The sequence below is a fragment of the Microtus pennsylvanicus genome, chromosome 1 (assembly GCF_037038515.1).
Source record: "Microtus pennsylvanicus isolate mMicPen1 chromosome 1, mMicPen1.hap1, whole genome shotgun sequence".
In the NCBI taxonomy this organism is placed as follows: domain Eukaryota; kingdom Metazoa; phylum Chordata; class Mammalia; order Rodentia; family Cricetidae; genus Microtus; species Microtus pennsylvanicus.
The window spans coordinates 39414208-39434951 of NC_134579.1; the positions used below are offsets into that span (position 1 = coordinate 39414208).

The following is a 20744-nucleotide window of genomic DNA, read 5'->3' on the forward strand; positions in this document are numbered from 1 at the left end:
TCAAATATCTCAGTCAATCCACACATGGTGCTGAAGCCCCACTGGTCTTCACTCCCATTTGGTGCCAATTCCTAATTATTTGCTTTTGAGAGAGACAGTGGAGACACAGACTGACTCACTCAGCAGACTGGCCTGGAATTCCATTCATAAACGAACCTGGTTTCAAACTCAGAGATCTGCCCGCCTGTCTCCCAAGTGCTAGGGTTAAAGTCAGGTGCCACACACCTGGATAGTTCCTAAATTACCGTTTGCCATCCCAGTCACTCTCTCAGAGTCAGGGTGCTGAGGCTGGGTTGCGTTTTAAACCATCCCCATCCTTCAGTGATGCTTGAAGGAGCTTTTAAGGAGCTCAGCTCAGCTCCACCCTCTCCACATTTCCTCATTCCACTCCCTGTGTATTCACTGCAGTTCTCTGGGAATGACCAGTCTGGACCCACCCAAGAGAAGGTGGAGACATGCCTGCTAGATAACTTTATAACTTCTGCAAGGAGAGACCTTAAAACCGAAAGATCTAAGGCCAAATGTAGGTATGTATACAAAGAGATAAAATACACCTTTTATTCTGGCTCTGTCCCTCCCCCAAACACCTTGTATAAGCCAGTGTTTTGAAGCTTATTATATTGCATTTAAATTAAAGATAGTCACACATAATATTGCTTCATTGCTTCAAGGGACATTCAGTACCCCCTATGTACTATTCTGGGACCCGGAGATACAACTGAGATCAAAAGAGACAAAAACCTCAGGATTTCTTATAATAAACTGTGATAAGGCAATAAGATAGTTACATTAGGTTGCAAAACATATATAGCAAATATACAACTTTAAATAAGCAGCTAAGATATGCCTTACCGAGCTACTATTTGAGCCTCAAGATTGTGTGATCCTTAGGTTGAGATTGCAAATATAGTGGGCTAGCTGTGTGCTGGTGTATAATGAGATTCCATAAATTCATAGTAACATTCTTACGAAGAATGTCTGAAATCATTAGGAATTGGCTAGGTGGCTGCACCCTCCGCCGCCGGCCAGGCGGCCTTTTAGGGTGAAGGAGCACTTGAGTGCTATCTGTCTTTTGTTGGAGTTCCTCACTGACTCTTCCCAGCGCCTGAGCCCTTAAATCTCTGTCCGCTATCCCAGCTGAAGCGCCACTTCCCAACTCGTCACTGTCTCTTACACTCTCATCCTCAGCGATACCAGCAAAGGATGCCTTGCGATGTCAGGTTGTAGTCTGACCTTTGCTAAATTGCTGTTGTCTTTGGCTAGCCGTATCTCTGGTTCTCATTTTTTCATCACAAAGTTAAAAAGCCATACTAAACCAAGTTTCAGGCTCTACTCCGGGTTGGTTCTCACACAAATCCCAATACTAGCAGCTGGTGACCCTGGTCCAAAATCTCCTCAAAAGCCTGGGCCATGGTCCATAGCAATAGGTAGGAATTAGGGTAAACCGGAACTCCGTAACTACACAGCAAACCCCTGATCTTTGCAGACTACCCACCCTCTCGGCCTTCTTGGATCTTCTTCCACGTCACAGCCCAACACACAATCACCCGCCATGCCTCTCCTCCCTAGAATCCCTTGGTTCCGACTTTGAGGAAGCGGAAGGTTTTAGGGCGTCGGTGTCTGTCACCGTGATGCTACAGGCTACAGACAGGCGTGGCTGGTCGCCATGGTAACGGCCGGTGCACAGTTCCGATAGGCCAACGTCTCAGTCCCGCCTTCCGACCCTCGGAGACCGGTGGTGGTTGAGGGGCGCGCGGCAGAGCCGTTGAGTTTGGGATTCCCGAGCTGAGGCCGCTTAGGTCGGGCGGGGGGTGGGTGGGGGTGGGTGGGGAGGGCGGGGAGGACGGGGGTGTTGCCGGTGGCGCCCACCTGCAGGTGAGTGTGGTCGGCAGGCTTCGCGGGGAGCTCCGCATCGGCCCCTCCGCGGACCGCTGGCCCGGGGACCTCGGGCAGAGACGCTCAGCCGGCCGCCCCGGCCCTCGGGGCTCCGCCGCCGTCACCTGCGCAGTCTAGGTGACCGTTCGGTACCCACTTGGTGCCCGCCGCCGTACGCGGCCCGGGAGCACAGACACCCGGGCGGCCGGCAGAGTCGTGTCTCCCCGGGGCAGCCCCGGATGCGGACGAGCAGGCCAGTCCTGCGTGCACAGCCCCGTGTGCACAGCCCCGTGTCCGAGCGGCCGGTGGCAGCCAGCCTGGGCACGCTACCGAGGACGCGAGGAAGGAGCCTGCCCCAGCCCTGAGCTCGGGCCCCGAACAAACTTTGTGCCCCGCGGGGGCAGCGGGACTCAGGCTAGGCAAAGGGCGACGCTGTTGCCGCAGTCGGAGGCCCACGCGTGATCCTGCTGGTGCTAATGGGCTGGGAAGATGAGGAGAGAGAGTTGATCCAGGAGTCAGAGGTGTTCGCAGGAGAAGGAGCCTCGAAGGGAGTTCTGGAGGAAAAAACCTGGGGTTGGCAGTGTGGGGGTGTGTTTGTCGCTCCAACGCAGGGATGCCAACAGGAGAGTGAGCCCTAGGCGACTGGAGAAAGTATTTGCCTGGTTTATTTAAAGCGCTGCAGTTGGTCTTTGTAGAGAGGACCGTTTTGAGGCTGGGACAGATATTTGAAATAATGGATAATAAACACGTTCGCTTTGGGAGATAGTTGGAAGTTCTCCAAGCACACAAAGGACGGCTTTCCAGATTTGAGCACGGTGACAGCAGAAGAGTTTCTAACAGGGTAGAGTCCTTTCCAGAACATGAGTTAATAAGGTTTGGATGGTCGGAATGGCTGTAAAGGGTCAGGTTCCGGAAATGTTCTGTTAGAAAAAGCGAAACGGTTTGGAATAGGTAGGGAGAAAAATGGAAAATAACTCAAAAGTTTCAGGGGCTGGAAGTATACCCAAATGGTAGAACTCTTGCCTCCAGGAGGCCAGGCTTGAAGCGATGTGTATTCGTAACACTGCTTTTACTTCCTTGATCCTGGATCAAGATGGCTGGGAGTGTGGATTAGTGGTAGAGGGACTACATCGGGTGCACAGGCCCTGAATCCTCAGCCTAGGGGCTTTGGTGGAAGCTCTTCTGAGCGCAGCCTTTGTTTCATGGGTTTAATTCTCTGATATCTGCTCTAGGCTTTATCTCCTTTTCTCTGCTTAGGTTGCCTTTTCTTTTCTTTTTTTAATTCTGCTCCTAACAAGCGAAGGATACTGATTGCAGTCATTTACTACTATAAATGTTTATACGCCATATTGAATAGTGACTCTCCACTGACACCACATGGTTTGTCAGGAGAACTGCATGAAAAGAAAGGGTTCGGGGAACACATGAAAAGGGAAATTTTGTTGAGTCTGGGGTTTCATCGAAAATCAGAAAAGGATCAATCTGGGAGAAGGAAAACTTAAGATTTTTGTTTTTCAATAAAAAAATAAGGCATTAAAGACAGCCCTTAAGACATCCTTGACAATGACGTCCTTGTATTTAAAGATTGTGTTCTTGCATTTTATTTTTCAAGCTGACCCTAGTGATGGTGCTTACAATACGACTCCCGAGCAGAACAGGGTGTGGCTACCCCATGCACACAGCTGGCTGCACCCCGAATCCAGTGACAGTCCCTCCTCTCGCAGAGATGGTATGGGTACTGATGTCTAGCTGCACCTGTCTGCTTACTTGCCCTCCAGCAGCCTGTATCTGTTTTTACTGATCTTTGCATTTTCTTTTCTATTTCACTCTCAGAGATGCTGAGCCGATGATCAGGATTAGCAAATGTTGTTTTACGTGAATTATCGGATATAATGCTGACCAGAATATGACATCTCCCTCAGAAGCTGTAACTTTGTCCAGATCCAGAATAACAAGACCTCCATTGTGTGTTCTTCTGAGGAGAATACCTTCGGCTAGAGGGATGTGAGTAGCCTCCCTCGTGCACGAGAAGTGATGTTTAAGAAAACACTGCCACTCTGTAAATGATCCTCTGCTAAGGACTATTAGTCTGAGAGCTGTGGGGACAGAAACCAAGTGTAGATGAGCTAGGAAAGATGGGTCTCTGTTGTCTGGTTAGCCAGTTTAGTACCAAACTGTCTTAAGAAGTTATTGTTAACATCTTCCTCCTCCCCGTCCTCCTCCTTCTCCTCCCCTTCCTCCTCCTAGGGACACAGCTCCTGTTCCATGGGAAAGTGTAAAGAGTATATGGGACTGGAGCATCATTTTTGTTTGAAAACCTCTGTTTATTTCTATAAATCTGTCTGCCTTTCTTGTAGTTTGCATTGTATTTTCCAACCCTTAAGGATTCAAAAGAAGTCCATTAACTTTTTCAAAGACAAGTGGCAAGCCAAATACTTAAGGGTTTTTGTTTTATTTTAATTTTCAAATAACTTATTTTAATTTAATTTGTTTTGTTTGAGACAGGGTCTTGGGTATCCCAGGCTGGCCTCCAACCTGCTCTGTCGCTAGCCAAAGATTACCTTGGGCTCCTGATCTCTCAGCCTCTGCCTTCTGAGTGATGGGTCCGAGGTGTGGGATACCATCTATGACAGTTGATGCAGGACCGGGAACTGAAGCCAGGCCTTGTGCAAGCGTGGCCTTCGCTCCACCAGCTGAGCCACATCTCCAGCCCTCCACTTTTTACTATGTAATCCTGGCCTCCCTTTATTTTCCTCTTGGATAAAATTAGGATAATAAAAGTTCTGGGGCTGCAGAGATGGCTCAGCAGTTAAGAGCACTAGCTGCTCTTCCAGAGGTCCTGAGTTTTCTATTTCCAGCAACTACATGGTGGCTCACAATCGTCTCTAATAGGATCTGGTGCCCCCTTCTGGTCTGCAGGTGTACATGCACAGTGCTCATGTATAAGAAATAAATCAAGTTTTGAAACAAATACTGTAAGTTAGACAAAACACTATATTGTAAGGGCAAGGATAACTGCTGTGGGATTAGTCAGGGCTCAGTTTCAGAAGAGAGGAGTTGGCCAGTGATTGAGGTGAGGATGCAGCAGTCCCTGCGGGGAGTCACTGCCTTTCCCCTGTGCATTATTTTTATTGCTTTCTGTCCAAATCCCAGGAATTACCCCAGGAATCTGGCATGGAATTGAATAACAGCACGCAAAGTGATGCTCTGGAACGCCTGGCTGAAGCCGAGAAGTTAGTGGTGGAGCTGAAAGACGTCATCAGCCAGAAGGACGAAGCTCTGCAGGTATTGTCGTTCGCTGTTTGCTGAGCATTTGATAAAGACAGGTCGTCCGCTCAGAGCGTTAGCCCTGCTTCTTATTCCTAAGTGCCATATCGCGCTGCCTGCCGCGAGCAAGTTGTGTGCTGGGTAAACTTGTTTATTGTCTTCATTGCTCTACGGCAGGAGGAGCGTGAAGCTGCTGATAACAAAATTAAAAAAATAAAACTTCATGCAAAAGCGAAACTCAAAGGGCTGACAGGCAGACATGAGTCCTGGAGTGAGACAGAGAGGAGAAACATATACTTTGTGGATGAGTTTGATTATTGGTTAGAACATTAAAACTGTGATCTCTAAGGTTTTTCCCCAGCTCTGAAATCCTTTTATTGCTTAACTAATAAAGAATATTCTCTGTTTCTGTAAGTGAATAATGGTTCATTGATGTTTTATGAACTATGAGCTGAGTTGCCTGGTCCACCCTGGTGTGTAAGAAGACAGAGCAGCGTCTAGTCGGGATGCAGAGGGACTAAAGCTGTCTTTAGAGGAGTGTGGTGTTGCTCCAGGTGTCCTCTTGGCCTTTCTGTTCGGAGCCTCGCTCCGGTATCTATGTAGAGAGCAGGGACCGCCAGGTTTTGGGGTCGTGTGCAGATAACGCTGGTGCTGCTGGGCCACTGTGGCTCACAGCGGTTGTACGTCAGCCTCGACTCCCCCTGCCCCCGGTATTACGTTATCAGAAATGTTCGTTCTGAGGGGAGCTTTTGAGGGCACTTGTTATGTCCCAGTGCCCTGCTTATTACCTTTCAGGGACACTGCTGTTCCTTGTCTGCCCTGGGGATGTGGCCCAGGAGTAGAGCACCTATGCAGTGTGGATAAGGCCCTAGGTTTAGCCCCTCCTACAGCAGGGGCACAAGAAGGAGGGGTATAGAATAGGGTTGTTTAGCATCTCAAAGTTGGTTTTAAAAGCAAGTAATTTCATTGTTTGAATTCTTTTCCTCCTCTATAGTTCCTATGGCAACTCTCTTCCCCGGCTGTGGTGGCAGGCACTAACCTTTGCCTTTTCATGTTGATTCTTTCAGACTTCCCTTGAGTCGTGTTGTTAGATTTTTTTTATTTACCCATTTTCTATTCTGCATTTCACTTTAGCTTACTACTTAGCCCCCAGGCCTTAAACGTGCCAGCATCTTACATCATCATTTCCTTTCCATGTTCAATAAATGATGTCCAGCTGTCCCAGTCTGCTCCAGCTGTCAGTCACAGCAGCCCTGTACCCATGGTGTGCCATGGTGTGCTTAGCACAGCGTGCATTTGTGTGGCAGGGGGCATGGACAGACAGCGACAGATAGAGAAGGGTATCAGAGACAAGAAGAGGGTGTGACAGATCCCTTGAAGCTGGAGTAACAGGTGTTTGTGGGTTCTAGGATCCAAACCCTAGTCCTCGCGGCTGTAGAACAAGCTTTCTTAAACTTGGCTATCTTCCCAGCCCAAATTCATCCTTTTTTTTTTTAGTTTTTTCTTCTTGATTCTGTTGTTGTTGTTTAATTTTGTTGTGGTGGTTGATTGGTTTTATTGTTTGATACAAGTTAGGCTTTCTATGTAGTTCTGACTGTTCTGGGACTCTAAACCAGGATGGCTTCTAACTAAGAGAGATCATCCTGCTTCTGGCTCCTGAGTGCTATCACTTCAGTGAAGCTGTAATTAAATGTCTCTAAAAGGCAAATAGTGTAAAAGATAAAATATATATTAATTCTAACTCTTAAGTAAGCGACTTCAATCTATTGCAATTTTCAGCATGATAAGAATTCCACAGAAGAAGAGATAACGTAGAAGAAATAAACGTGAACTCCAGGAGAAGGAGAAATTAATTAGCCGTTTGCAAGCCCAGCTTCACCAGGCGCAGTCAGAACAGGCCGTGAAGGTAGGAGTGAGTCACCTCGTTATTATAGCTTAACAAATCACTACGAGCCAACGGCTATCCACTGTCAATGCCTCTTTCTAGACAATCAGTAGCGATCTCTCATCAGTCGGCCTCTCCCTGCCTGCCCCTCCCTCTCTCCTTTACTTCCACATCTACTCATTCATTAGTTTGCATGTGTGTGTGGCCTTCTCAGTTGGTATTTACACACACTCAGTGTATTCTTTCATATACGGATGAGCAGCTCAGTCATCTGCAGAGTCTCCTGAGGTCTTCCTCCCAAACACGAGTCTCTCTGCACAGTACCAGAGACAGGTGAGGATATCCATAGAGTTTGCTACTCAGGGTGCCATGATCCAAAAAAAGCATCATCCTCCTATAACTAACCACCCATCTGCAACTATAAGGCAAGCCTCCTCCTAACTTCTTCTGGGGTGGACATGATTTCTTCTAGGGGGAGGAGTTAAGTATGAACCGTCTTAGGAAACAATGTCAGGGATGTTTGTTTCCTGGCAGGCATCCCCAGAAACATCAGTCTCCATCGATGGCTCACAAAACCTAGTTTATGAGACAGAACTTCTCAGGGCTCAGCTCAATGACAGCTTAAAGGAAATTCACCAGAAGGAATTAAGAATTCAGCAGCTGAACAGCAAGGTACGTGTTTTGTGCTAGACTGAAATTCAGTTTCTTTTTTTCTCCTCCTGGAGGTAAGATTCAGCACAAGCACCAGCTCCAGCAGAACTTAGGAACAGAAGTTATAAGAGCGAGTGTTTATTCCATGGCAGAGGACACGGGCCACATTCCCCTCACCCTTGAGAGTGACTTGGGGAAACCCATGCAGAAACTTCACCCCATCTTATCACGTGTTAGTAATGTGTCAGCATCTCCATCAGTCACTGTCTTCCTGCTGCTCTGACTGGTCCAAGTGTTCTCAGTGGCTCCTCCCAGTCCTGCCCTCTTCAGAGAAACCTAGATAGGTAGTGTCTGCCAAAATTAGACGTCATTCATAAGATTAGTGGATAGTGGGTCCAGGGGTCTGTGAGAAGAGTTGTGAATGCCCGCAAATGTCTGCACAGTGTGGGGTGGATGCGTGCATCTTGTCACAGGAAGTCACGGAACACGGGCATTGAGGCTGCTCAGGGGGGAAAGTGCTTGCCTTGCAATCCTGATGACTTCAGTTTCATCTCTGGATCCCGCAGAGGAAAGATGAAACCAGTTCCTGAGCGTTCTTCTCTGTTCTCTACATGTGTGTTATAGAATGAACATGCCTACACTCGTGCATGTGTATTACATACATGCACACACACAAATACTAATAACATTGTGATTCAAAATCATAAAAATCAGGAGACGGTTTTCCCAGATGAGGAGAAAAGCCCACTTGCTCAAGGCTGCAGTCATTCTGAAGTCATTGGTCATGTGTGTGACTAGTGTGTTTACCACACATAGAAGGGACTCATTAGATGATAAATTCAACCATTACTAGAACGTCAGAGACTCCATTGGCTTTGGATCCAAATGAATTGATGAACTAAGTGGCTTAGTTTTGTTTGGTGGGGAGGGGTCTCCCCTCACCGACCTATTACAGAGGTTCTGTTCTGTGGCTGTGAAGACCCAGTGACTCCTTCCGCTCACAGCTCAGTTCTTGTTTTTCTCTAAATGCTAGTCTGTGGCTCTGTCGGGGCTTCTCCTTCTGTGACAGCATTTTAAACTGAAACAGCTGTTTATAGGTGATGAAATAAATAATTTTTGTAGATGATAAGAGCTAAAAATTTTAAATGTTTTATTGAAGTAAAATGTAATTGGTTGTCTTTTACTCTTTTTATGCTTAGCTCTTTTGGGGGCCCACCACCCAGCTCCCAAATAAATACACACATGGAGGCTTATTATTACTTATAAAAGCCCAACCTTATCTTGACTTGTTTCTCTCCAGCTTTTCTTTAACTGAAATTATTCTGACTACCTTTGCCTCTGGGCTTTTTCCTTGTCTTACTTCCATATACCTTACTTTCACTCTTATTTCGTGTCTTGCTGCGTAGCTGGGGGCTGGCCTCTGCCATCCTCCTCTCCTTATTCTCTCTTGCTCCTCCCTCCAGATTTCTCCTTCTATGTATTCTCTCTGCCTGCCAGCTCCCCCTGTCCTTTCTTCTGCCTTGCTATTGGCCATTCAGCTCTTTATTAGACCATCAGGTGTTTTAGACAGGCCAAGAATCACAGCTTCACAGAGTTAAACAAATGCAACATAAACAAAAGCCACACACCTTAAAGTAATATTCTACAACAGTTAACACATAAAAGTAACAGATCATTGGCATAGCAGGCTACATGTTCACAAAGAGTTGTATAACAAGCGGTCAAGATAGAAAACCAGGATGTCCCACACCCCCACAAGTCCACCATTCCTCTTCCAGTCACAGATACCTACCTGAGAACTAAGTGGAGTCGTTTGCAGTATGAACACACTGCTAGAGGCCATTGTCACTGGGGATAAGAAATAGTTCTCTTTAGAATCTGGCTGTGAGGAAGGCACCTCCCTAGCCCGCTCATCCACTAGTTAACAAGTGACTGTCATTCGCCTGCTGAGAGTCCAATGGTGTAGTGCTAGTCTAGCTTTAGTGGGCTGAATTCAGTTAGCCTGTGAGTAAAGTAGAGACAGAAGCTGAGGAGCCTAAGTCGTCTGTGCCCTGCACATCTCTGTGGTGGCAGCCCCACAGCAGCCATTCCTATGAGCAGTGGTTGCTCCAGTGAGACTCCATGGACACTGGGAGGGCCGTGCCCCTGGATCCTATGCCTGCTCCTAACCCCAGAAACCGAGACAGAATGCAGACAGCCAAGACAGGTTACGAGTGGCTGATTAGTGATCAACTATTTGTCTTTGTAGTTCATAAGCCTTCGCTTCCAACAAGTTTATGGGTCTGCCCTCTGTTTCTAGATTTACTAGAGACAAAATGAGAAGACAGTTTTAAACACTGGGGAGATTTGTTTTGTTTGTGTTTGCTTGTGTTTGGTGTGCCCTGGGCTGTTTATTCCAGCTAGGAACGCTTTTCCTGTGATAGGAGAGCATGGTGTTAGTCCTCACCCTGGAGTTCCTATTGTACTCAGCCAGCCACCCTCAAATAAGTTTGGCTTCCCAAAAATTCACACCCTTTTCTTCGGTGACAGCCTTTCTCCCCACACCCACGCCTCCCCAGATTGGGCCACATCATAAAGCAAGTGGGACTCAACATTTGAGACCCATACCTGTGAGTCTTGCTCTGGGAGTTGCTGGTGCCATAGCCTGGAGTAATGTAAGCTTATTTCTTTTTTCCATTTGTAAAAAAGGAGGGAGGTCCTTTCTCTGCTTCTTTCAATGAACAATGTCCAAATGTTTTGTAAACTGAAACTTGATCTTCAGAGTCACAACCACACACAAAGTCATCTGGAGCCATGTTCAGTTACGGAGCACGTTGTGATCATGTGTGCTATCTATGTGCATCCAATGCGTTTTCCCAGATGTCTCTAGAAAATTGTTTTCTCTGAAGCATTGATGAACTTTCTTACACAAACTCTTAGAAAAGAATCCTCAAGGGAACACAAGACTCCTAGCAAACTCCATCCATTCCCTGTGACCCAGGCCTTCTCGTGTCTCCGTGGTGGGTACTCAGGAGGACGTCTCCATGGCTACCAATGTATCTGGGTGTTAATCATGACTAAAGTTTAAAATGACAGTTCACAAGTGAGGAATCCCAATTCTGGTTCCAGAGGAGTCCAGCCCCAGTCAGCTGGTAGAAGCTACAGCAGCTAAATGTTTTCACTCATCGTAAAAAGGTTTTCTGGTTTAGAAACCAAAGGCTTAGATCGCTTTGTCCCTGACACTGAACTTGTACAGGGACAGATCTGATCATTGCCTGTTCCTCGGGACCTAGAGGAAAGGTTGGCGTTGGGACTGTACTGTTTCTACTTGGTGAGCATCTGGGCTCCCACTCCCGCTTCTCAAGTCCACATAGACACATATGACTTCTGTCTGCTCTCTTGGAAACATGTCCACCCAGTAATACTATTACACACATTTTTAAGTGTGAGCTTGCTCTCTGTCCATACTGAGTTCTAGGGCTTGTTATTTATTAGTAATTTAAGCATAGACCCAACCTTCTGCTCTCTGCTGACATTCCTGGAATAACCTGTTCTACTGTAATTTTTGTTAGGGTGTTCTGTTTAATCGTTGTTCAGTTCATAGACCTTGGAACCAGTAAAAATAAACCAGTTTCCTGCTATTCTTCCAGAATTAGTTTCCTTTCATGCCTGAAACATTTAGGTATGTTTCCCTTTGAAGAAGCATACTGTGGTAGGATTCTAAGATAGGTTCTATATTGCAAAGCAGGTCCTACAAGTTCAGGCCAGTTGCCTAAGCACTGCTTCCAGTGATGTGGTCCTGGGGTGGTACTCATCCTCTCCCCTGCTGCAGTTCTCACAGCTGCTGGAGGAGAAGAACACCCTCTCCATCCAGCTCAGCGACGCCAGCCAGAGTCTCCGCGAGAACCAGCATCACTCCAGTGACCTCTCCAAGCACTGCGTGTCCTGGAGAAGCAGGTGCAGGAGCTGCAGGCAGCAAGGCAGCTGCAGGAAGTGCTCAGAGTGATAGCTAGGGACTGTCGCTTCCCTACAGGCTCTCAGTTTGCACACACACAAGGTGTCTGAAGAGCTTCCATCACAACTGCTCCGCTGTTGTTTCTTCTAGGGGCCACCAAATGTAGATGATGTTCCCGGAGCGCCCTAGGAAATGAATGGAAAGAGAAAGAGGGATCCAGAGGCCACAAGGGAGCCACAACCAAGGTAGAGGAGCAGGATTCTCCTCCACACATACACTGTGTGCAAAGAAATTGGGTGGTAGACATGAGAGGATGATGGGAGAATATGATAAAAAGATCTTATCTACGTGTATGGAAAGGTCATAATGAAACCTATTGTTGTGTATGGCCAGTGTATGCTATCTTAATGAAATTGGGTTGCAATCTTGGTGGAGCAGAATTCACCATATACTCTTAGTGAGTCCTAGTATCTGACTAGCATCACAGAATGATGTAAAGATTGAATGCAACAGTACCTAACAGATGTTGTGCAAGAAGTGAACAGTACTTGTAACACAAGTGCACACACACAGCACTACAAATGCTAGAATTACAGCTGCTCCGACGGGCTCGCATCTCCCCATAGGTATTTTCCGCTGTAATTGTGCTGTAGCTGTACTTCTATGTTAGTTAATTTTCCTATTTGGGGAAATGCTTCCAGCCATGTGACGATGTATTCAAGATCGTGTACTACATCCAGTGATGCCCTTTGCCTGCCTTTCACCCTCCAGATTGTCTGAAGTCCAGCAGCAGCTCTGCAGCATGAAACAAGAAGTGAGTGAGTTACAGAAGCTGCTAGAAGAGCGAGACCAAAGATTGGCCATTGAGAATGAGCTCTTCTTGGCCGAGGAGCAGATCAGATGGTAAGGTGTGGGGAAGCTCTTTCTGCTCACTTCTCACCCTTTCTGGCCTTGCTCCTGCACATTTCTGCAATCAGGCTCAGGGTGAGTTAAGATCTTATCTCCTCTTGATGTGGTCCTGGAGCAACTTGAGAGCCATCACCAAGAAGCAGGATACCTGTGGAGTTTCTAAACCGGCCTGAACCTGTCGAGTCTGGTCTAAACCGGCCTGGTCCAGTCTGAACTGGTCTAAACCGGTTTTAGCCAGTCTAAACCAGTCAGGACCAGTCTGAACCAGTCTAAACTGGTTCGAGCCAGTCTAAACTGGTTGGGACCAGTCTGAACCGGTCTCAGCTGGTTTGATCTGGTCTAAACCAGATGGAACTGGTCTGATCCGGTTGGAACTGGTTTGATCCAGTCTAAACCTGTCGGGACTGGTCTGAACTGATGTAAACCAGCTTGGACCAGTCAGGACCAGTCTAAACCAGTTTGAACCGGTCAGGACCAGTCTGAACTGGCCGGGACCATCCTGATCCGGCCTAAACCAGTCTGAACCGGTCAAGACTGGTCTGGTCCAGTCTGAACTGGCCTAAGCCGGTCTAAACTTGTCTGTTCTGGTCTGGTCTGAGCAGTTGAGGACCATTCTGCTCTGTCTGAACTGGTGGAGACCATTCTGGTCTAGTCTGGACCAGTCTAGGATGCTGGCTTGGGTGCTTCCAGCTGGGATATTGGTTAGAGTCTTACCCATGGAAGCATGACTAACAATCAACAGACCTAGACCCCAGTGCCCGTTATGCATCATATTCTCCCCTCCCCCATCACATTTCATTCAGAAACTCATTTCTCACTCCCCTTCCTTCTCCACCCCACCCTGGTCTTTTGTTTGTTTTTGAGAAAGGGACTTGCTATGTAGCCCAGACTGGTTTTGAACTTACGATTCTCCTGGCTCTACTTCCCAGGGCTGGGATTACAGGTATGCACCATCACACTCGATATTTTTTTCAATTTATAATAGGCAAAAGAACTCAAGAAATTCTGTCAGGCTCTTAGCATGGGCTGAGCTGCAGCTGCTGCAGCTTCTGCTCTGATGTCTACTGATGTGCTTATTACTTCATTCTGGAAATTCTCCATCTAAGGAGAAACTGCCATTACTCAGTGGCCTCTGAGAACAACAGGATAAGGCGTGTCTCGTCACTCATTTGCCCACAGGGCAGACGTTTTAACTGGAGTGGGGAGCATGCAAAGCCCCTTTTCTCTTCATGTTTCTTCCCCACACAGGGAATCTCCATCAAGTGAACACTTCTCTGTGGGTCGCTCTCTTCTTCATCGGACAGACAAAAGCACACACTGCTCAGATCCTCAAAGCTCAGTGGAACCCGAGTTAGCTGCAGGCCTGTTTGAAACATACTACACAGCTAGTGACCGCTCATTTTTTTCTTCTCTTCTCTTTTCTCCTCTCTTATCACACAGGGTCTCATAATGGAACCCACACTGACTGTGAACTTACAGCAATACCCCTCAGTGCTGGCATAGCAGAATGAACTGGCATACTCATGGGAAATGTACAATTCTAACAACTCCTAGGGTGTAGGAGCACTGCTGGCAGAACTGTGCTTTGAGAATCTAGTACCCCACCTCTACCAGTGGTGGGAAAATCTATAGAGCATGCTGGGCAGTGGTGGCTCATGCCTTTAATCCCAGCACTCGGGAGGCAGAGGTAGGCAGTCTCTGAGTTTGAGGCCAGCCTGGTCTATAGAGTGAGTTCTAGGACAGCTAGCACTGTTGTACAGAGAAACCGTGCCTTGAAAATCAAACAAAAACCAAATATATATATATATATATATATATATATATATATATATATACACACACATATATACACACACATATATACATATGTTAAATTTCATTTTTTACATATATAAAACACACACACACACACACACACACACACACACACATATATATATATATATAACATTAAACTTGCCATTTCACCTCTTTTAAGTGCCTGACCCAGCTGTACCAAGTAGATTTGGTTAAACCAGGAAGCCACTGATTTAAAGTGACCTATAAGGACACACTCTTTGCAAGGCTAGACTGGAGCACGTTAAGTGGAGCTCACTAGACAGACTTTGCTCTCTAAACGGAAAATGGGGGAAAGGCAGCAACTGTTTCCTCAGCAGCTCCTTTCCAAAGAGAACAGAAGACAGACGGCCACTCACACAGTTCAGCAGTAATAATAAAAGCAAAAACACCAGCCTATGGAGTACTTGGCAGTTATCAGCAACAGAAATGCATGTGGAGAAAGTCATTCACTCACCCAGCAGATAGTAACAAAGAATATACTATGTGTATGTATGTACAAGACACTTTCGGCAATATATAGAACAGATAATAATCTGTGCCATTATGACCTACATTCTAGTGTGAACACACACACATATATACATATATATGTGTATATATATACATACATATATACATATGTCAGAAGTTAAGTGCCAGAAAGGAAAAATATAAATGAAAGAGGACCCTGGGACACGACATGTATGTGTCTGAAATGAGTGTGTGATACTTTAGTCAGGAAAGTCTCTTTGAGAATGTTACTTGTAGCTTCAGGGACCACGAAGGGGCCAGAGAAAGCAGAAGGGGGTAAACGATGGGAGAGACTATGAGACCAGAGAGGTACCCCGGACAAAAGTGGGGCTGGGGTTTGAAGACCTAGATCAGAAACATCTCCCCGACTTTCCTCACTGCTACTTCACACTAGGTCAGTAACTTCTACTTCTCCAAAGGATAAATGCTGATGAACATATGATCAATTACACATATTAGAAATGTAACAGACTAGTGTAAAAATAATTTTTAAATGTCACTACTACTGAAGACAGTTGTGAGCTACTGTTTTGATTTTATAATCAAAATGAGAGCACAAAGAAGCCAAGTTTCATTAAGACTTTCCTTTTTGGTCCCTAAGAGATAAAACACATAGCCCAAGATATCCAGGACAGAAATTTTCTGTTCTCTGGTGGATCAAAATTACAAACACACAAAACAAAAGAAAAACAGCCCTTTAACCCTGTCGGTGCACGAGAAGCCTTGTCGGTCCCTGGCTGACCAGAGCTCAGTCCCCAGAGCCCTAGCAGGAAGTCCAATGAAGCCTCATGGTTGCCCAGAAGGCTCTGATGAGCACATTGCTGGTTATTTCTAGGAGTAGAGGTTCTCAAGAGGTGTGGGGGCTTTAATTCTCACACTCGGGAGGCGGAGGCAGGTGGATCTCTGTGAGTTCAAGGTCAGCCTGGTCTACAAAGAGAGTTCTAGGACAGTCAGGGCTACACAGAAAAACCCTGTCTCAAAAAAACCAAAAAACCAAAACAAAAACAAAGCTGCTGGATCCCTCTGCCAAGTTTCTCATAACGTAGATCTGGGTGGACCTGAGGATGGATGCTTCTACAATGTCCTAGACAGCTGACACAGTCTGTTTACAGACTCACGACAAGTATTACTTGGGTGGGGGTTGGGGTGGGAAGTGAGGATCCAGGCAGTCAGGGGCACACAGTTAATCACAGTACTTGGGAGGCAGATTTCTGAATTAGAGGCCAGCCTGGTCAACAGAGCAAGTTCCAGGACAGCCAGGGCTACAAAGAGAAACCCTGTCTCAAACAAACAAACAACAACAACTCATAGCATATTGTCTTTACCTAATACTTACGTAAGATGTTATGTATTGATATTTCATTCGAAAGTAGTTACAGAGAATTTGAAGTTATCTTACATGCCGCAATGCTGAACTGGGAGAGGAAAATAAAAGACTGGGCACAGGAGACGCACTCAATTTAGGCTAGAATAAAGACATGCCGATATGACAAGTGTGTCTCGGTAGCAAGGAGAAAATTACAAATGGTGGAACACGTTTTGTTAGTCTAAGACAGTAGTTCTCAACCTTCCCAATGCTGAGACCCTTTAATACAGTTCCTTATGTTGTGGTGACCCCCAACCATAAAATTATTTTTGTTGCTACTTCATAACTGTAATTTTGTTAGTCATAGATCGCAATATAAATATCTGATATGCAACCCCATATCATGACTCATGGAAGGGGTCATGACTCCCAGGTTGGGAACCACACTGGTCTAGGCCTTTGCTGCTCTCAGATGGGGATAGCACCTCAAGGAGCTTGTTAGAAGCATAGCCGGTTCCCACTCAGACCCTACAATGTAAATCTACACTTTAAGTGAGATGAAAGTTTACTTTTGAGATGCGCACACTCATATCCATTTCAACAGCTGCTGAGGACGGTGTGATGGACACCTGGAAACCAATGCTGCACACCGCTAGGTCTGGGCAATGTTTCTCAGGCTGAGCTAGGAGCTCCAGAGACGCGGCTGCTCACAGGCAGCTGCAGATGTTCAGGACTCCGCCACCAGCCTTTGCAGGATTCCCCAGTGGTTCTGATATGCAGCCCTGTTTCTACATAGTCTTCAGTTCCTGCCTTGAGTTCCTATCCTGGTTTTCCCTCAATGACCGTGATGGAGACATGTAAACCAAATTTCCTCTCCAAGTTAGTTTTGGTCAGTTGTTTTTAAACTTACATATGTATTTAAATTTCATGTGAGTATTGTGCTTGCTTGCATGCATGCGCACCATGTGTGTGCCTGACGCTCTTGGAGGTCAGAAGAGGACATCAGATCTTCTGGAACTGGAGTTACAGAGGTGGTGAGCCACCGTGCTGGTGCTAGGAACTGAACCTGAGTCCTCAGTAAGAACAAATGCTCTTAACTGCTGAGCTCTCGGAAGTCACCAGCCAAACTAAGACACCAGGATACAACTGTAAAACTTAATGCTTTGTCTCTGGTTCGAGTAGTGGCTCTGCCGTACGTACCATCAGCCTCTTTACTGCTAATGCTCAATTCCTTACTCCAGACGCTGGAATCCCGCTGGACTTTGTCTGCAGAGCACAGTCCCGAACACAGTCAGCATCTGTGACATCTGTGGATATGGTCCTATAGTTCTATCTTTTCATGGCCCTGGGGAGGGAGGGCTTTCTTTCACACCTCTCTTCCCCAGCACCCAGCTGCCCTCTGCGGGTCCCACAATGGATGACTGCACAGCCCTGAGACAATCTGCTCAACCAACTTATTCCCTTTTTCCTCCTGTTCCAGGCCAGAAAGTTCTGTGACCTTGGCTGGAAGAAGCCATTTCTGAGGCAACAATGTTCCTCTCCCATGTCCCATGGAAAGATCTTTTTTAATTTATGTAAATAATGAGGCAGTTTTCAAATGAGCCCTCAGATGCCTGTTTAATCCCTTTGAAACTGGAGTACTGCGGATGCTATCACAGTTGTGACAGGAAAGGGCAAAGCTGAGAAGGATTTTTTGTGTGTGAGTCAATTTTAAATCTCCTAAGGAAAAAGGAGATACAAAGTATCCCAGGGATAGCCAAGTCCTACACACCAGTTAATACTGTTTTTTTTTAATTCACTGAAATTGCATGTTAAATTGTGTAAGTGTTCAGTAGTCCTAAAGGAGTGAGTAAGTTACAGCAATCGACAGACGCTCTGGCCCACAGAACTCACAGGAACAGAGAGCCACTGATTTTACTTCCACAGAAGCAAAGCTGAACTGCTCCGAAGACTCATAACAACAACACAAACAAACCTGTCGTATAATGCGCACTGAGTTTGCTCCAGATGTGACCCACTGGCTTGGAAATTTGCATCTGCAGCTTTTCTGACCGGGGATGGATCCTTATGGCTTCAAACCCTGGTCTGCATTACTCCTGTGCATGTCACTGCCTTCTGGAGTTCCTTGTGAGGCTGTCAGTGACACAGTGCTTTTCTATAGGCTGTCCAAAAGGGAGTGACACTACCAGACCAACTCATGTGGCTCTGGGTATAGTGCTCCCTGTGCTCCCCCACAGCTGAGAATCTTCATCTACCACCACCTCCTCCCTGCAAAAAGCTCTGCCAAATACCAGACCGTTTCCAACCAGTTTAGACTGGACCAGACTGGTTTAGACTGGCTCAGACCAGACCAGACTGGTTTAGACCAGATCAGTCTCGACCGGCTCAAAACCAGTTTAGATGGGACCAGACCAGTTTAAGCCAGTACAGACCGGTCTCGACCAGTTCTAACTGGTTCAGACCTGCTCAAACCAGTCTAGACTGGTGCAAACCCGTTCAGACCTGTCTCGACCAGCTTAGACCGGTTCAGGCTGGTCCTGACCGGTTTAGACCGGATCAGACCGGTCTCAACCAGTTCAAGCCAGTTTGGGCCGGTCCAAACCAGTTTAGACTGGCCTTGACCTGTTCAAACTGGTTTAGAGCAGATCAGACCTATCCCAGCCGGTTCAGACTGGCTCAAACAGGTCTAGACTGGTTCAAACTGGTCTCGACCAGCTTAGACCAGTTCAGGCCAGTCCCGACTGGTTTAGACTGGATCAGACCAGTCTCAGCCTGTTCAAACCGGTTTAGACCGGTCCTGACCAGTTTAGACAGGATCAGACAGAATCAGACCGGTCCAGACCTGCTCAAACCAGTTTAGACCGGCTCAGACCGGACCAGACCAGTTTAGACTGGTTCAGACCAGTTCAGATGGGTCCAGACCGGAGCAGACCGGTTTAGACTGGTCTCAAGTGGTTCAGATCAGTATAGACCTATCTAGACTAGACCAACTGGGAAGATTCTCATGCAGCAGACACCGTGTTGTATCTTTCTCTCAACACAGGCTGGAGCCGAGTGAATGGAATTTGGCCTGGACTCCTATCATTGGTGCCCGTGGCTCTCAGGAGACGTCAATGTGGATAGACATCCTGGCAGTAGCTGCCGAAGGATAAGAGGGAAGGACGCAGGGAGAGCTCTGCGGTGGGAACGGGCTGAGGTACGGAGATGGGCAGTGTTATTGGTGGTCAGCCACTGAGGAAACTTTCTCCCGGGATGCCCCTCTGCTGTGAGGGTGGGATCAATGGGCTGAGATGCAGAATTACTGGTGAAGAGAAAGTGTCTTCAGGTGGAGCTGACTTCCTCATCTTGTTGTTGTTTTGTTTGTTTCAGACCCGGAGTGGATGGAAGCTCTGCCATTTCCGGACCCGAGTGCCACTGCTTGCAACCATCTACTTCCTGATGGTTCACGTCCTCCTCATCCTGTGTTTCACAGGTCATCTATAAACTCCTCACTCCACCACAGCTCTCAGAACTTGTAATTCCTTCATCTCTAATGTCAGAATTGTAGTTTTTAGAACAGCCTTCCCACTTCCAATCCATCTGCATCTTTTTGGAAAGTTCCCATGACAACAGAGGTGGCTGTGAGGACAGGTTAGAACACAAGGCCTAGTGCATCCCTCCATAGGGGTCCTGAAGCCACTAGGGAGCCAGAGCATCACAATTTCTAGCCCCGAGAACCCCCTGAGCTACAGCATGCGGTGTGAATTATTCTGTCTTCAACGCCATTGTCACCTGCCTCTGCAAACAGGGCTGAGGCAATGGGAAGAGAAGACAAAACAGCTGATCCAGACCTGAGAGCAGTGGTCACGAGTGACATCACTGTGCCTGTCCTCCCCTTGCTAACCGCCGCTTTCTCATTGTGGACATGATGTCTTCCCTTCTGTGCTCATCACCTGAAGAAGGGAGAGGACTGGTGGTTCACTGATCAGCTCTACCGTCTATGGTGATTACATTTTAGTCACAACATCCCAAGGACTTTCCTGAACTATTGTAAAATAATAAAACGTTATTTTCGGAATGGAGATTTGTGTGAGGCTGTCTGTCGGCACAGTTGTTACGTACCTGGGTCTGCACTCTGGAGAGTGGAGGGTGGAGGGATAGTTCCCGGAGTACTAGAGTCCTGAAAATCCTCCCTTCTCACTGACCAGCCTCAGAGGGCTGTGAGCATCCTTCTAGCCTCAGCTGATGGAGCCAAGGTGAAGAAAGCCATCCCGAGACTGAGTTAAAGGAGCAGAGTGCCAGGGTGAAGTCCTGAAGCCTTGTGTATAGTGCTGAGAGAACACTGGAAAACGTTGGGCACTTGCCTATAACCCCAGCACTCAGAAGACTGAGACCGGAGATCGTAAGTTCGAGGTCAGTCTTGTCCGTATAGTAAGTTGAAGATAGCCTGTGCTACATAGCGAGACTCTGTCTCAGGAGAACAGAACACAACAGCAAATCAGTCTCCCAGGACACGCAGTGTGGGGGTTTCGTAGCTCATGCAGGTAGGGTGGGTATAATTACGCATTTGTATGAAGTTGCTGCTTGGG

General features: G+C 46.9%; 1 protein-coding gene across 2 annotated transcripts; it reads left to right on the forward strand.

Moving 5' to 3' along the window:
* Positions 1–1887: 1887 nt before the first annotated feature.
* Positions 1888–20237, forward strand: LOC142843931 (golgin subfamily B member 1-like). 2 transcript variants are annotated; one of them, XM_075962084.1, is made up of 9 exons: positions 1888–3604; positions 3709–3879; positions 5029–5160; positions 6922–7048; positions 7562–7699; positions 11763–11857; positions 12384–12515; positions 19220–19372; positions 19546–20237. In XM_075962084.1, the coding sequence occupies exons 6-8, from the start codon at positions 11805–11807 to the stop codon at positions 19326–19328; spliced, it is 294 nt and encodes a 97-aa protein (XP_075818199.1). In that variant the 5' UTR covers positions 1888–3604; positions 3709–3879; positions 5029–5160; positions 6922–7048; positions 7562–7699; positions 11763–11804; the 3' UTR covers positions 19329–19372; positions 19546–20237. The 2 variants fall into 2 exon arrangements, with proteins under 2 accessions (XP_075818199.1, XP_075818208.1); XM_075962093.1 differs by lacking the exon at positions 7562–7699.
* The last annotated feature ends 507 nt before the right edge of the window (positions 20238–20744 follow it).